General features: G+C 41.0%; 1 protein-coding gene across 2 annotated transcripts in view; it reads left to right on the top strand.

The window, feature by feature from the left end:
• filip1l (filamin A interacting protein 1-like) overlaps window positions 1–13,032 on the top strand; it is a 31,559-nt gene extending 18,527 nt beyond the window's left edge. Inside the window, exons 1-2 of one of the 2 annotated variants that reach the window (XM_051913186.1) lie at window positions 6,434–6,663; window positions 9,845–13,032. In XM_051913186.1, the coding sequence (XP_051769146.1) occupies window positions 10,164–12,668 (2,505 nt within the window). In that variant the 5' untranslated portion in view covers window positions 6,434–6,663; window positions 9,845–10,163 and the 3' untranslated portion in view covers window positions 12,669–13,032. Of the gene's footprint in view, window positions 1–6,433; window positions 6,664–9,844 lie in introns of those variants that run through there. The other variant, XM_051913185.1, reaches the window with a different exon arrangement.
• The last annotated feature ends 3,563 nt before the right edge of the window (window positions 13,033–16,595 follow it).

Below are 16,595 nucleotides of genomic sequence, written 5' to 3'. Positions count from 1 at the left end.
TTCATTTTTAGCAAGTGTTTTAATTTGATTGTAGCTTATTTATTTTATATATATTCATTTATTTTAATTTTACAATTTTATGCTTTTATTAATTTTAGTTATTTTTATTTGTTTTTATTTGTTTTTATTATTTCATTTTAGCATTTTTACGATTAGATTTTTAGTAAATGTTTTAGTTTTATTGTTTGTTTGTATTTTTAAATTATTTATTTGTTTTAATTGTTTGGTTTTTAATTAATTATGAGCTTTTCCTCAACTCACGAACCCCCGTTTGGGAAATGCCGATCAGGAACGAGTTCACAAACATCTTTCACTGAAGCGAAGCAGTGGCTGTTGAGGAGAGTTAGCTCGTTAGTCAATTAGTTTGAGTTAGTTAATTAGTTTAGTTTAGAGTTAGTTGTGGCTTCTTTAAAGTTTTGTATCTGTAACTAATTTTGCACGTGATCTTGCGTTCGGATGCTGGTGTTTGGGAACACAATCGTGTGAGACGCTTCTGGAGGAATTAAACCAAATCGTTTTGATGACAGACTTTGACGTTTCAGAATCACCAAACCAACATTTGAGATGCTGCGATGCGATTGGTCCACTGGTTAGTCCAGTTATCCGATCACAGCCTCTGCTGAGGCAAAGTCACATGAGTTTATGAGGGATTTATTCAGTGAATGTGTTTCCATCGTAGTTTATGCGCACGTATTCTTATCAAATAAAAATGTTTATTTTGGTGTTTCCATCCAGTTTTTTTATGTCATATCCCAAAATTCACATAAAATCTGTGGATGGATCACAGCTAGTGTCAGGTTTCAGTGATCTGCTGTATTTCAGCTGTGTGTTCTCGCTTTTACGAGTGTTCGGATGTTCCTGTCTGAGGATGTTCTTAAACAAGAGCCTCTCACACAACTCAATCCGAACCGCGTGACACGCCGGTCAGACTCATTGAAAGCTTGAACTTTGACCTTGTGTGACCTTTCAAAGCGCTGTCGGTGATTATCTGAACATGCGAGTGACGTGTGCAGCGTTTGTGTGACGTTCAGGAAACTTTAGAACTGGGTTTGATGCTCTTCGATGTGTGTTTATGGCTCTGATCTGCTGAATCACACCTCAGTTCAAACACGAGCATCATCATCATCATCATCATCATCATCACAGGATTATATGAGTGTTTGGTGATGTTTACAGGATCTACAGAAGCTCTATGAAGGATGAAAGACTCCGTCCTGATCCAGTGATCTCAGCAGAATCTCAGAACAGACTCTTATTCTCCTGCGCTCGGGTCGAAAACTCTCGGCGTTAAAGGATTTAATCAAACATCTTTAAATCTCATCACATTCCTCCCGTTATGATCGATGAATCTTCGGCTCTTTGCGGTGCAGACGTGATGTCAGGATTGGTATAATTATTATGAAACGATCTTCTGCGTTTGAGCCGAAGAGACTGAAGACGAGCTGATAGTCGAGTTTGATTTATTTGTGTAACAGTTTTCCAACTTACAGACGATCATAATGTGAATATTTATACTTTCTGAAACTTCTGAATATCTTCAGGTCTTACAGTTGCATTCATCAGATAGAGCTGTGTGAGAATATAGTGACATTTTTGCAACAATATGAACATAAATCACTTTACATGAGTGTACTGCATGTGTAAAGATAAAATTAGATGTAATTATATACAGTGACAGACGATCACTGTATATAATTATATATAGATATATAGATAGATTTGTGTTCGGGTCTCTCTCTCTCTCTCTCTCTCTCTCTGTCTTCAGTCACTTTGAATCACATTCCTCAGTAAAACATCATGACACATTCATGAAGGAACTCGAGCTCTGCTGTGAGATAATTATTTTCAGATGCTCACACACACACACACACACACACACACACACACACAGACACACACAGACACACACAGAGACCCTCTCACACACACACACACACACACACACACACACACACACACACACACACACACAGACACACACAGAGACCCTCTCACACACACACACACACACACACACACACACACAGACCCTCTCTTTCTCTCACACACACACACACACACTGCATCTCAGGACTGTAAATCGAGGTGATGATGTCATCAGATGGACGACACACCAACTGAACATTACAAACAAAAGACAAACAGATGCATTTATATTCATCATTCATTATGACAGAGAGAGAGAGAGTCTGTGAGGAAACTCATGTTTGGCTCGTCAGCTGAAAGCCAGAGGAGATGATGTCATGCTTTTATTACCCATGAGTCCTGCAGAACTGGACCTGAGAGCCAATCAGAACAAGAGACCCTGAGGTCAAAGGTCACATGTGTAAATCCGGGAATATCCTCATTTGTAGGAATGATTCATGAATAATCTAGTGGTTCAGTGTAAGTTTGATACTAGTAAAGTCAGTGTCATCATCATGAACTCTAGTGTGTTTAAAACAGAAGATCGGATCAGTGTCCGTTCAGTGTTCGTTCGGTGTCCGTTCAGTGTTCATTTAGTGTTCGTTCAGTGTTCGTTCTGTGTTCATTCACTCTGATGAATCTAATGAACTGAATCACTTCAGTTTGAGCTGCAAACAAACATTTGTGTTTCAAATTAGAAACTGAACAACTCTGTGCTGGAACGACAGTCAAAACAGCCAGCAGTGATTTCTCTCTCTCACACACACACACACACACACACACACACACACACACACACACACACACACACACACACACTTGAGCAGTGAGATCATCAGCTCATATGGGTTCAGTTATGATGTCATTCTTGTCAGGTAATCAGCTGCAGGCCGCGAGAACCATATAAACATCTGGCTGTTTCTTTAAACACACACACACACACACACACACACACACACACTTTATCAATCGCAAACACACTGAGATTCTACGATAGTTCAGACACTCCGTCCATCTCGAGCGTTTTTAAAAACGTATAAAGTTTGAGCATGTTCAATCTTCCTGATTCTCTCTATATCAGATCCTCAGATCCACTGCAGCTCTGGAGAAGAAGTTTCACTGGAAGATCCAGTTATGCCATTTTAATGAAACGTTGAGGTTATAATTTAATTTTTTTTTTAAATGAAACAGAGACATGGATGGATTGACAAAACATGCATTTTCAAAATAGATAAATTTGCAAATGTCATGCCAACTTTCAGAGATATAAGTATTAGTGGTTCTGCTGTAAGTGAGAGTAAGCAGTTCTTAAAAAGTATTCATGAAAATATGATCCGTTGTCTTTAGTGAATGTGAGTTTTTCCACATTTAATCATCAGTGTTGAGAAATACAGGAGCTGGCTTTAACTTTGATTAGTGAAGAACAGAGATGAGTTTCAGAATTACTGTCATGATGTTTTGCTGTGTGTGAAAGTTCCTCATATCATGGTGAAGAGTTTAAACAGAGTCGCTTCATGATGTTTTTAATGTTTGTGATGATTATATTGATGAGTTTGTGGCAGGACACGCCGTCCGTCTGCTTTCTTCTGTTGAACTCATCTGGACGCTAAGCAGATGAGAGCGTCGGTGATCTTACACATGTGGCTCACACACACACACACACACACACACACACACACACACACACACACACACATGCCTTCGGCTCAGACACTTGTGATTCTATATTAAGGAATGGTTTTGTTTGTGCAGAGGATGAGGATGTTGCACAAGCAGCGGACAGTGTGTTTGTGTTCCCTGAAACCCTCCAAACAGAGACGAGGCGTCTGTCAGATGACTTCCAGATGAGACACACACTCTCACACTGACACACTGACACACACACACAGACACTCACACACACACACACACACACTGACACAGACATGCAGACGTGTGTGTGTGTGTGTGTGTGTGTGTGTGTGTGTATACTGTATAGAGATACAATGAACCTGTCATAAAACATCTTATAAACACACTATTAGCTCATATTCCCCCCCAAAATTAAAGAAAAAAATCGTAAAGCTCCACAGATTCTCATGGCTGTAATACAGAATAAATCATCTCATGACTGTACTGTGAACACAAATAGCGGCCTGTTATTAATAAAGTTTTATTCGTCATGGTAGTATTTGCTGTACTCTAATAAGCTGTGTGTAGTACTGAACACTGTGACAATCTAATGAGAATCATGTATATATATGTGAGAATAACGAGAATTACACAAAAACATCTAATGACGAATAGTGCATCTGTCTTCAGGATTGAGAATCAGCAGGAATGAGGATTATATATGGATCATTCTGCAGAACTGGTTCAAAATCAGAGCTGGAAACGTCTTGAAAAAAATGTCTTTTTCCACAAATTTTGTATGTATGCTAATTATATAATATCCAAGGTACAAATTTCTAGTAATTATACAGTTAATTCTCATATTGTATTTTCAGAAAGTTTTGGAATATTTTTCCTCTCCCCAAATTTGTCACTACCAAAACACAATAATAAATCATTTAATAAGAAGGGTCACATTGACCTATTAAGATTTTGTTTACATCTACCTTGTAAATATATATTTTTGCTATTTTTTAAAAATGTTTTCACAGGTAAATCAATAGCAATTACAATTTTAACAATATTTCAAGTGTAATTTATGAGATTTGTAGTATTTTGAATCCAGTCTTTCTTTGTAAAAGTCATAAAGTTTATCAAACTGATTTAAAAGTGAAGGATTCATTAGTTTGAATAAACATTGAACCAAACACTATAATAACATCTTAGTTGATCATTCAATATACTGTATTTTTGACAGAACATCCCATGTTTCGGTCGTGACTGCACAGTTTCGGTAGTGACAGTAATGTGTTGGTAGTGACCACATCACATGACACAATTTTAACTCACATACTAAAACACTAATGATTTTCATAACTGTACTAAAATTGTTTATTTCCCCCAAATAAATGATTATGTGTTCCCTTTTGTCACTACCAAAACAATGATGTCACTACCGCAACAGTCACGACTGAAACATGTGGTGAAGTTTCGGTAGTGACAATTTTAGACACTTTTGAGCCGCTTAAAGATGTTAATCAGCACATGGTTAGCTAGCACAGTTCTGAACAGTTGTACACACAGAAAAACTACATTTTATAGAATAACACCGAAAAAAGTTTGCTTAATTGCAGAAAAAGGTGTTTGTTAGTGACGTTCCTTAAAGTTCCACACAGATTTTCAGAGTTTTGAACACATTTAACTCAGAATGATGGACTCTATCTACTGTGAAAGAGAGGCGATGAGAGGAACACAGGAATATTTCCTGATCAGAAATGTAGAAGTGTGTTAAAATCAGTCTCAGACAATGAAAAACACACACTGTTTCAGTAGTGACATCAACATGACCAATAAATGATGATATATTTTAATCTTACTGATATTTTATATATTATTGTGGGATTCAATAGATAATAGAAGGATCTTAGTAAACATCTAACATCTAAAATATTTAAATGTTTTTTAAATGTGTTTTTTGGTTGTGGGACAGCAGTTTACACCAGTTCTGTAGAATGACCCTTATATGAAAATGAAGTCACAAAAATCACGCTGGTCTTTAAACACACTACATTTTCTTGATGTAAAACAATTTCTTTTTGTCTTTGATTTAGGAGGGAAATATGAGCTGCTGTTGAAAAAAAGATTTAAAGGTTATGAAGTCATTGATTATTTAAAGAAACACAAACATGACTCTCTCGCTCTCTCTCTTTCTATGTTCAATTCAATTTATATATCTGTAGAAAAAAGTACATTTTGTATTGCCAGTGCATTGAAAAAACATTGTTAGTCATGAAACAGCTAATGAACTGAGCCATGTTACATTTGATCTCTCTCTCTCTTTCACACACACACACACACACACACACACACACACGTTTGTTTTTGTGAATTGTGGGGACTCTCCATAGACGTAATGGTTTTTATACTGTACAAACCGTATTTTCTATCGCCCTACACTACCCCTAACCCTACCCATCACAGGAAACTGTGCACATTTTTACTTTCTCACAAAAACTCATTCTGTATGATTTATAAGCCTTTTGAAAAATGGGGACATGGAGTAATGTCCTCATAAGTCACCCTCTCCTTGTAATACCTATGTCATACCTATATCATTATACAAATTTGTGTCCTGATATGTCACGCACGCGCACACGCACACGCACACACACACACACACACAAACACACACACACACACACACGGATGTTTCTCTGTTTTATAAATGTTAGTGCATTTTTCTCCCTTTGGGTAAATTAATGACTTCAAGTGAGGAAAACCAGAAGGAAATGTTGTAATCCAAAGAAAGTTTCTCATCTCTCTCTCTCTCTCTCTCACAGACACACACAGACACACACATGCTGCCTTCCAGAGCGCTGACATATAGACTGCAGATATTTAACACGTTACACACACACATTAATCACACACACTCTCTCTGTAACACTCACACAAACAGTTTTTCCTCAGTGAGATATGTTCTCACACACACACACACACACACACACATGAGCTCATGGCTGTGAGAGGCTCCATATAAGGGCGTGCTGATGATGTCATGCTCTCATAGGCGTCTTCAGTCCGTCTCATTGTTGAGTTTCAGAGCTGGAATGTTCAGATCACTGACACACTGAACAGCAGCAGCGGCGGATGAACAACACCGACCAGGTACGACACACACACACACACACAACCTGACTGGAATCGGAGCATTCGACTTGGTGTAGATCACCTTTGATATCACTTTATATGAGATGATTTAACTCGAGTCAATCTTTAGCTGATTGTGTTTTCCTGGTAAAACTTGCATTGCATCAAATCTGACATTGTTTAAACTTGGAACAGAGTCAGTAGAAATGGAGTGAAGATCAGTGTGTTCTGATGATGATGATGATTACGACCGTTCAATCTGTTGTTTCATGTAAATTCAGTCTTTATAATGTTGTAAAATGATTCTGTGAATCAATGACGGTGATTCACAGAATCACCGTCCACTGCAGATGATTTAGTTACATTCAACTTAATTTCATGCTGCATTCAGGGTTGATAATAAATGGAGAAAAAATGAGCAGATTTTGGAAAAGGATAAGATTATAATTGTTAGATGAACATGATCGGGTTATGCACTGTCATTAACTTCAGTCCTGTTATTAACTCGGGTTACATATGGTTATTATCTTCAGTATAGTTACTCGCCAGTGCAAGTATCTGCTCTTCCTGCATTTCACCTCACTAAACCGACTGATGTAAGATCATGGGTGGTTCCCTTCTTTTATCTTTAACGTAGTCTTGTTGTGGGTGTTTTTGTAAAGTTTAGTCCTTTTAAGGCACGTTTGAGCATTATAAGCTTTAATAATCCCTGTATGAGCAGATCCGTCTCTGATCTGCTGCCCTCTGCTGGACACAAACTTTACTGGGTGAACATCAGATGTTTGAGTTGAGATGAGTCTTTTATCCCATAATGCTTTAATTATCAGCATTTGAGGATTGAGCTCGGCGGCGTCCATCTTGTGTTCTGTGCAACATTTCAGGACATTGTGCATTTTCACATATAATATCACAGAAACACACAAATGGCGTGACACACAAAATGTATGTAATGTTCAAGCCATTTAAATCGAGTTTTTCCGTGTTCTCTCAGATCGTCTTGAGATTTCACACACCCTTATTCATGACAACATTTAAATCCTTCTCGCAGGCTTTTCCAACTCTATGTTAAAGTCCTTTTTCCATGGCGTAGACTTTTCCTCACTTTTCTCTGTAAAAATTTGGGCTCTCGGGAGCGAGTCCAAGTCGATCGGGCGGTCCAAGGTTAAAACAGGGAAGGGAAGGAGCGTTTGTCTTTAATGGACGCCTCCTGATTTCCTGAGCTGTTTTAGGCCCGGCGGACACTCGCGCTGCTGCATTCAGATGAGCTCAGGCCTCGGTGAACGGCATTTTTTCTTTCGTCATGTTGTCAGCAGCTCCGTGTCCATATGAGAAGCGACATGTCTTCAGAGTTTAATGTTTAGATTGATCACACTGTTTAATCCAGAATCTGTATCAGTGGTTAGAAGATTGAGAGTCCCAGTATTTACATGATCACAGAAGACGTGTCATTTCCTCCTGGGGGGCTGCTGAGAATCATAGGTTGTGTCTCAATTAACATATTTAACTACGCAGCTAAAGTATGCTCTTCAGTGGTGGGAAAGTACAGTGCGGCAGCATTGAGACATACTTCCATGCCTTAATACCATAGAGTCCTTTGTCTTGGACTGTTGCGTCAAGCTGAATTATTATTAACTCACTTTTAGCATGCGTGCACACTTTAAATCCACCGAAGATAGTATGTTATCCAGGCTCATACTGTTTTGAGTGTGCTATGTCTCCAAATGCACTGATTTTAATCTTGCACACTGATTAGGACGGATAGTATCTAAACTGCGACACAGTGATTGCATAAATCTATCATGCCAATAAATCACAGAAATGTGGCATCAGGTTTGAGCATATGAGGTTGTTCAGATTAGTAAATAAGAAGCAAGTGTTAGGTAGTATGGTCTAACACATGCATCATTCTCTCCTGCAGTATTTTTTGGCCCTGTGATGGGAGATAATGAGCTCGCTACAGCATTTGTGAGCAATTAGCACAATAGCGTTTCAATCTTACGCAGTTCAACTTTTGACTTTCATTTCCTTCTGTTAATGGTGAACCACAAATGTTTAATGAAGTCACAAAGAGACCGATGTACACCACAGATATTTCCAGCATCTGTAGCGAGGATGGCCGGCTTGATGCTTTATGAATGTTCAGTCTGCAAGTAATCTCATAGAATAGAACTGTGTCATAAAGGAACACACTGGTGCTTTGGTTCATGTTCAGTAGGACACTGCACTGTGATATATAATATTGTATTTTTAGTATCTGACTTTTATTTTCTATCGTCGTTCTGTTATTATTAAGATGATTTTCCATTACTTTTAAGTGGCTGAAGCCACGTATGAGTGACACACACATGGAAGCATGTGGACACACTTTCATACACGAACCACTGACATCATCCCTGTCCACTGCTGGTTAGGAGCCTCTGAAAGAGGTTTTGTTTACATAGCCAGTAATGGCCTTTGGAGGAGGGGGAATTCCTTAAAATATAAAACCACTGAAGGAAGGTGGTGGTGTTCATGGGTGTGGGGGGACAGAGGAACCCCCTTATTAAAAGTCTTTTTCCATTTCCACTCTAATGTGCCTTCTGTAGTGCAGGTTGGCAGCTGCGTCCTGTAGTCAAAACACCCTCCACCGCTGGCGGCATTTGGGACCAGGGAAACTTGCGCCAGCCACCATGACCCCGCTTTCTGCCTGACTTTGTACCTCTGGAACACACACTGCCCCACTTTTAGTCTACTGGATTTTACCTACAATTACACCTCTATATATCCTCATATGGCATGAACAAACATGGATACAAAGGTTCCCAGTTGAATAGCAGTTCACTTTCACTGTAGGCTTTTGTGTTTCTAAATCTATGTAAAACTGAGGTTTACACAAAACAGTAAAGTCTAATTTACACTGCACTGACAGACGGCAACAGACACTTTGTCAGGTTTTGTCAAATCAGTGTGTTAACCTGTTGGCGTCTGTTAGCATTGACCAGCCTTTGGTTTCGCTGATTGAACATGTTCAAATGCTGTTTTTCGGGTTGTGGAAGATCAGAGAATTGACACACTGTAATCTGGTGATTGTCTGCGTCGGCATCTGTCGGTGCAGTTTGAATCAGCCTTTACAACAAATGTTTAAAATGTTATGTTTAAAAAAACAGGCTGTCTGTATCTCATCTTAACAGTCTTTTCTTATTTTCTTCTTTGTTGCCAGATTGAAACTGCTCATTGATCAGGAAAAGACATACCAGGAGAGAAAGGAAGAAGAGAACACTAAGAAAGTCACAAGTCTAAAGGACGAACTAACCAAGCTAAAGTCCTTTGCCCTCCTGGTGGTTGATGAACAGCAGCGCCTCGCAGAGCAGCTGACCCAACAAACAGCCAAGGTCCAGGAACTCCAGAATACTGCCACTCAGGCCCAAGACGAGCTGAGCTCCGCCCAAACCCGGTTGCAAGAAGAGGAGAACAAAGTCCATCGCTTGGAGGAGGAGTTACGCAACCAGGCCTGCCATTTCCACCAAGAGCAGGAAGCCATGACTGCCAAACTGACCAATGAAGATGCCCAGAACAGACAGCTAAGGCAGAAGCTCTCTGCACTCAGCCGGCAGTTAGATGAGCTGGAAGAAACCAACAAGACTCTGCACAGAGCAGAGGAGGAACTGCAAGAGCTACGGGATAAAATCGGCCGCGGGGAGTGTGGCAACTCCAGCCTAGTGGCGGAGGTGGAGGAGTTGAGGAAACGAGTGCTTGAAATGGAAGGGAAGGATGAGGAGCTGATCAAGATGGAGGACATGTGCAGGGACCTCCACAGAAAGCTGGAGAAGGAGTCAAGCCAGAGCTGTAGCTTAAAAGCGGAGGTAGACAAACTGAATCACAGAATCATGGAGCTGGAGAAACTAGAGGACGCCTTTGGGAAGAGCAAGCAGGAGTGCAGTTCACTGAAAAGCAACATGGAGAAAGAGCGGACCATGACTAAACACATGTCCAATGAACTAGATGTGCTGAGAGTCAGAATCAAAGAGCTTGAGGCTACAGAGGTTCATTTGGAGAAGACAGAGCTGACACTGAAAGAGGATCTGACAAAACTGAAGACATTGACCGTCATGCTAGTGGATGAGAGAAAAGCTATGGCTGAAAAGTTAAAGCTGATGGAGGACAAAGTGCAAAACAGCACTGGCAAACTGCAGGCAGAACAAGACAAAGTCAACACTGTCACTGAAAAACTGATCGAAGAGAGCAAGAAAGCTCTGCGCTCAAAGGCCGAACTGGAGGAAAAGATGTGTGTTGCCACTCGGGAGAGGGATGAGCTCAAAGCTAAGCTGAAAGCGGAAGAAGAGAAAAACTGTGACCTTCAGTCCAAAGTCAGCATGATGAAAAAGAGGCTTCAATCACTGGAAGCAGTGGAAAGAGAGTTACTGAGGAACAAATCCAAAGAGGAGCACCCGAAGAGCCCAGGTCCTTGCCGCTACCAGCAGGAAGACAACAAAGTGAAAGATTTGACCCAGGAAGTGGAGCGCCTCAGGAGGAAGTTAAAGGAGATGAAGGTGGTTGAGGGTGACCTTTTGAAGACTGAAGATGAGTTTGAATCCCTGGAGAAGAGATACTCCAATGAGCAGGAACGAGCAAAAGCACTGATGGAGGAACTGGAGATGTCCAGGAAGGAGTTGTCCAAGTACCAGTTGGCTGAGAAAGAGGAGTCCAACCAAGAGCACATCCTGTACAAGCGTCTGAAAGAGGAAGAGGCCAAATCCAGTCATCTCACCAGAGAGGTAGAAGCCCTGAAAGAGAAGATCCACGAATACATGGGCACAGAGGAATCCATCTGCCGCTTGAAAACAGACCACACGACCCTACAGAAAAAACTCACCCAGCAAGAGGTCAGGAACAAAGAGCTGGCCAGAGAGATGGAGAACCTTACACGAGAACTGGAGAGATACCGTCGCTTCAGCAAGAGCCTACGACCAGGCATGAACGGAAGACGTTTCTCAGATCTACAAGTCTCCACAAAGGAGGTGCAGACGGACCCAACAGAGAGCCTGTCCCCGAATTACAGGAATCTTGCACCGCTGGAACGTGCCCTGGTCAACGGCAAGCTGTACATGGAGAGCGATCCAGAGGACGAGGCAAATTACAATGAGATCAACCTCACAAAATGCACTCCGTCGCTCATGAACAATGTCAACAATCTGAACAACAACATGAGAAGAGTAAGGGGCCCTTTCCTTAAGACTAGAGAAAGTCATCATCCAATGAATGGCAAGGTACAACCGAGACAGAACGGTAATCACGTTCAGCAGGGGGACGTGGTCCTCACACACAGTCCTGGGCAACCTCTTCATATTAAAGTGACCCCTGACCACGGGCACAACATTGCAACTCTTGAGATCACGAGTCCCACCACAGAGAACGCCCAGTCCTATACAAGCACGGCGGTCATCCCGACAAGTGGTGCCCCTCCGAAACAGCGAATCACAATCCTCCAGAACTCTTCGATCTCACCTTCCAGCAAGTCCAAGGGAACTCCTCCGGAGAGTCCCTGCAGTCCCAGCACTCCCGATCGCTCCATGTCTCCGCTCACCATGGCAGCCTATTCGCAAACTCTATCTTCTGAGTCCTGTGGATCGGTGACCCCAGACCGAGCCATGTCTCCCATTCAGATCGTGTCCGTCACCACTGGAACCCCTGACCGGTCAGAGCCGGTAGAGCTTGTGGGAGGTCATACCGTATTCCGTGTGAGTCCTGAAAGGCAGAACAGCTGGCAACTACAGAGGTCCAACAGCTCAGGTCCAAACGTCATTACCACTGATGACAACAAAATCCATATTCACTTAGGGAGCCCCTACATTCAAGCCGTGAACACCACGGGCAAATCCATCAGCCCCTATTACTCCCTCGGGCCGGAGCAAAGGATTCCAGTGTTAGCCAATGGCACTCCAGCCAAAGGCAACAACAAAATCACAAGCAGCATCGTGATAAAACCCACATCCAGTCCCATCTCACGGCCCTCACAAATTACAGTAAGTAACATCTGTGACTGACCCAAACCGACTAGTGTTTGATTAGTGACTGTAGAACAGTGTGACCCCCTGATCTCCTCAGTCGTCGACCCCTGGCTCCGTGATCTACTGCTCCTCCACACCCTCAGATCTGTTGTTCTTGACTGCAGTAGCAGCTAACCTGTGCAACTGTAGTTTCTTTTGTTGGTTTGATTTCTTTGTTTCTGTTTGATTAATAATGAGATGTTTATGTGCATGATATGTAAAACAAAAGCAGAGAAAACCACACATAACAAGAACACAAGCACTTGTGCTTTTTCACTTCACTTTGAGGTTAAGTGCACTTACTGTTTTTGCTAGATAGCAAATGATCCTGTACCATTAAAGTTCACTGATTGATATACAATTGCATTTTTGGTTTATTTTTCATTTTCCTCTGACATCTTATGTTGGGTTTCTGTTAATAATGAAAATGAGAATGTTAACAATAGCTTAATTTATTAGTTGAGGCATTCTGATGAGGTACACATCCATGATTTCATTTATTAGTTGCTTTTTGTTGGAAAACATTCAACCATTAATAAGACATATAGTATCACATTTACAGGCCAAGTCACACCGCACAGACAAACACCAGCAAACAAGTTGGCTGTTGGATTTAGGATTTTATGAAAAATAACTGTCATGTTCACACTGCCCCAACAGACACAGACAAACGCTGATTGAACATGTTCAATCGGGTGAAAACAAACCCTGACCAACGCCAACAGAGGTAACGCACTGATCTGACAAAACCCAACAAACGTGTTTGTTGGCGTTTGTCTGTGCGGTGTGAATTGGCCTTATAAAGTAAATTATACCTGTGATAACTGTGGGAAATTGTGAGCAGAGTTTGAGAGCGTCTGCGTGAGTTCAGCTCATTGTCTGATGTCATAGTTACTGGCCGGTCCACAACTCCACCACCATCCGCTCTCACTGAGAGAATCCACAGTCTTCTGTAGTGATATCATGGAAAAGTCTCACCGTCTGCATGGTCGTTTGCTGCTGCATGAGATTTGACTCCAAAGAAAAACAACATTAAAGCTCTGCAGTGTGCAGAAAGTTAAAGCATTAACTTGAGGAGTTTGCTTGCACTGGTCAAAAAAGTTTTTTGAAACTAAATTGCTGTCAAACACACACGTCTCTGCCTGTGACATTACAGCATGCTATAGAAAATGTTCTTTTCAATGAATCGGCTCACACACACACACAGGACTCGTGTACATGGACTATATCAAGCGTTAAATTGATTCAGGCTGGAATTTGTACCGTCTGGAGTGTGTATCCTCTGGTTGTCTGGCTAAACAAACTGCCGTTCATGGAGGGCTCGAGAACAGCTGTGATTATGAACCGAGACGATGTCTCATCAGCCCTGTTAGTGAATCACACTCAAGTACACACGCACTCGTTTAGCTTGAATCCATGCAGTATGTGCAGTAGAGATGACAGTTACCAAGACACAAATGAGACGATGCATGATGGGACTGAAGGAATCATCTTCTTCACATTAGTGGTTCTCTTCATATGATTTGATTATCACTGCAAAAAATCTTTTTCTTACTGGTCTTGTTTTCCAAAACATCTTATCTAAACATCCTTAAAACAAGATAGATTTACTAATGCAAAATGATTTTACTTTCAGAGAAATATAACAAGCTTTTTTCTTGTTTTAAGCATAAACTTCACAAAATTGTTAATTTCTCTGAAATCAAGACGTAAATTCTTGTCATTTTGCTTCTCCAGTAAATGTATCTTGTTTTAAGGATGTTTAGATATTTGTGCTGGAAAACAAGACAGAAACACTGAATAAGAATATGATTTTTTACAGTGGACTTTTGGCTGATATAGTACATTTATAGACCCAACCAGACACACACGATTACACTGCAAAACATGATGTTCTTCCTCAGTCTTGTTTTCCAGTACAAATGTCTAAACATACTTAAATCAAGATATGTTTACTGGAGAAGTTTTCTGAAAAATAGTTTGTGCTTAAAACAAGAACAAATATCCGCCAATGGGGTCAGAAAAATAAACTTAATTCAAAGAGAAAACAAGATGTCTTTTACATTTACAAGACTTCATATCTTCAGTCATTTTGCTTCTCCAGTAAATGTATTTTGATTGAAGAATGTTTAGATATTTGTGCTGGAAAACAAGACAGAAATACTTAGGAAGAACATCATGTTTTGCAGTGAAACCTGTGAAAAACGTTAAACAACTTATACTGTAGTTTAACTGTTCATAAGCCGGTTTAGCTGGTCTGCCAGCCAATCTTTAAGGCAAAAGCCTTCTAAACATCAAACCTGACCCCTCTGTCCAGCTAAGATTAGTTCATGATCAATCAGAAGATCTACTCAGAACAGAAATTTAGATGTAGCAGCACAAGCGAAGGGAAGCGTTAAACAATAAAACTGTTCCTGTAAGTTCCTTCAACAGAAGAACGCGGTTGTTTAGAGGCGGTTCTCTCAGCGGCCCAAACAAAGGCCTTGTTTAGTTTCCATGGTGACAGCAGCTGCAGTGGAGCCGGCCGCTCGTCTCTGGCGCTGGAAGCTCCTGCTCGTTCGAGTCCAGAGGGAGGACACATTTAATTAGCGCTCATTATGTGCATCTACGTGCCCTCTGACTCGACCCGCATGCTGCGTTACCCGAGCCCAAAGCACAGCCTGACCCACATTTGAACATTTTTCATGTCTGACGTAAACCTGCAGGCTGCTGGTTTGGTTTTGGAGAGCTCAGTTAGAAAGCTCTTTCTGCAGTCCACACTTCAGACAGTGAGAAACACGTCTTCTCCAAATCCACTGCAGAAGTCACCGGACTGATTCTGCCGGACTGGATCTAATGCGTCTGTAGAAGTGAGGCCTGACATGCTTTCTAAACTCTCCTGCGCTGACATCAGTCTCTGGCAGAGCGTTTGTGCTGATTGTGCAGGAATGAGATCCGTCACACAAACCTCAGGAGACGCTCACAGATGACTGCAGAAACACTCCTGTCTCTCTCTCTCTCTCTGTCTAACTTACACACTGTTCCAAACAAAAAACATCACATTCATCATTCTCTGTCCACAGAGTGTGATAGAGTTTCTCAGCTATAACCAACTGGGTTTTTCTTTATGAAAAAAAATCAAATGACAAGTGAACCATTTTCTTGCTAAGATAGATAGCATGAAGTCTTGTGTCTGTACAGCATGTACTAGAGGTGATGTGTGTTTGACAGCGCCATCTTCTGGCCATCTCAACACCACACAGATCTGTAGAGTCTCTCATTTCCAGGACCCTGCTAACAAAATACCTTCTAAGGATGGTTTGCTAACGCTCCCTTTATGTTATAAAAACGTTATTTCTGTTTTTGTTGTTGATATGTGAACGTTAAAGTAACATTCCATATTATCATTCTGCAAACATTATGGGAACGTTACTTTTGAAAGTTCTCTGAACGTTCTGAGACAGGTAACATTTAAAAACGTTAAACGAACGCCCAACAAAAATGTTTCAGAAAAACGTTCCATGAATGATGTTTTTGTGCTAACATTTTGAGAACATTATTGAAGACCAGATAGTTCTGTTAGTGTTACTGAAAGAACGTTTGTTTATAACTTTGAGAGAACGTTCTGAGAACGTTTCCTGTTAGCTGGGTCACTGAACAGTGTCAGAACTGCTCATATGTAGCGACTGATCGAGCTTCTTTCTGTTTGGATCCCGACAGATGCCTCTGGAATCATTCCGGCGTTCTGGACCGACCAGGATTCCCAAACCCAAAGGCTGCAGTGCAGCGAAAACCGTCCAAACCCCACTGAACTCTGGGAAATGTGTGTCTAATAACAACCTGAACATGATGAACCAACCTACCAAATCATGAGTGAAATGTCCGAAAGGAAAGATGTTTTATGTTTATTGTCTTTCACTTTATTTGATCACTTTTGGTGCTGTA

Source organism: Ctenopharyngodon idella, chromosome 11 (genome assembly GCF_019924925.1).
Source record: "Ctenopharyngodon idella isolate HZGC_01 chromosome 11, HZGC01, whole genome shotgun sequence".
Classification (NCBI taxonomy): domain Eukaryota; kingdom Metazoa; phylum Chordata; class Actinopteri; order Cypriniformes; family Xenocyprididae; genus Ctenopharyngodon; species Ctenopharyngodon idella.
Note: the sequence above shows the minus strand (reverse complement) of the source record. Positions and strands in the feature narration are given on the sequence as shown.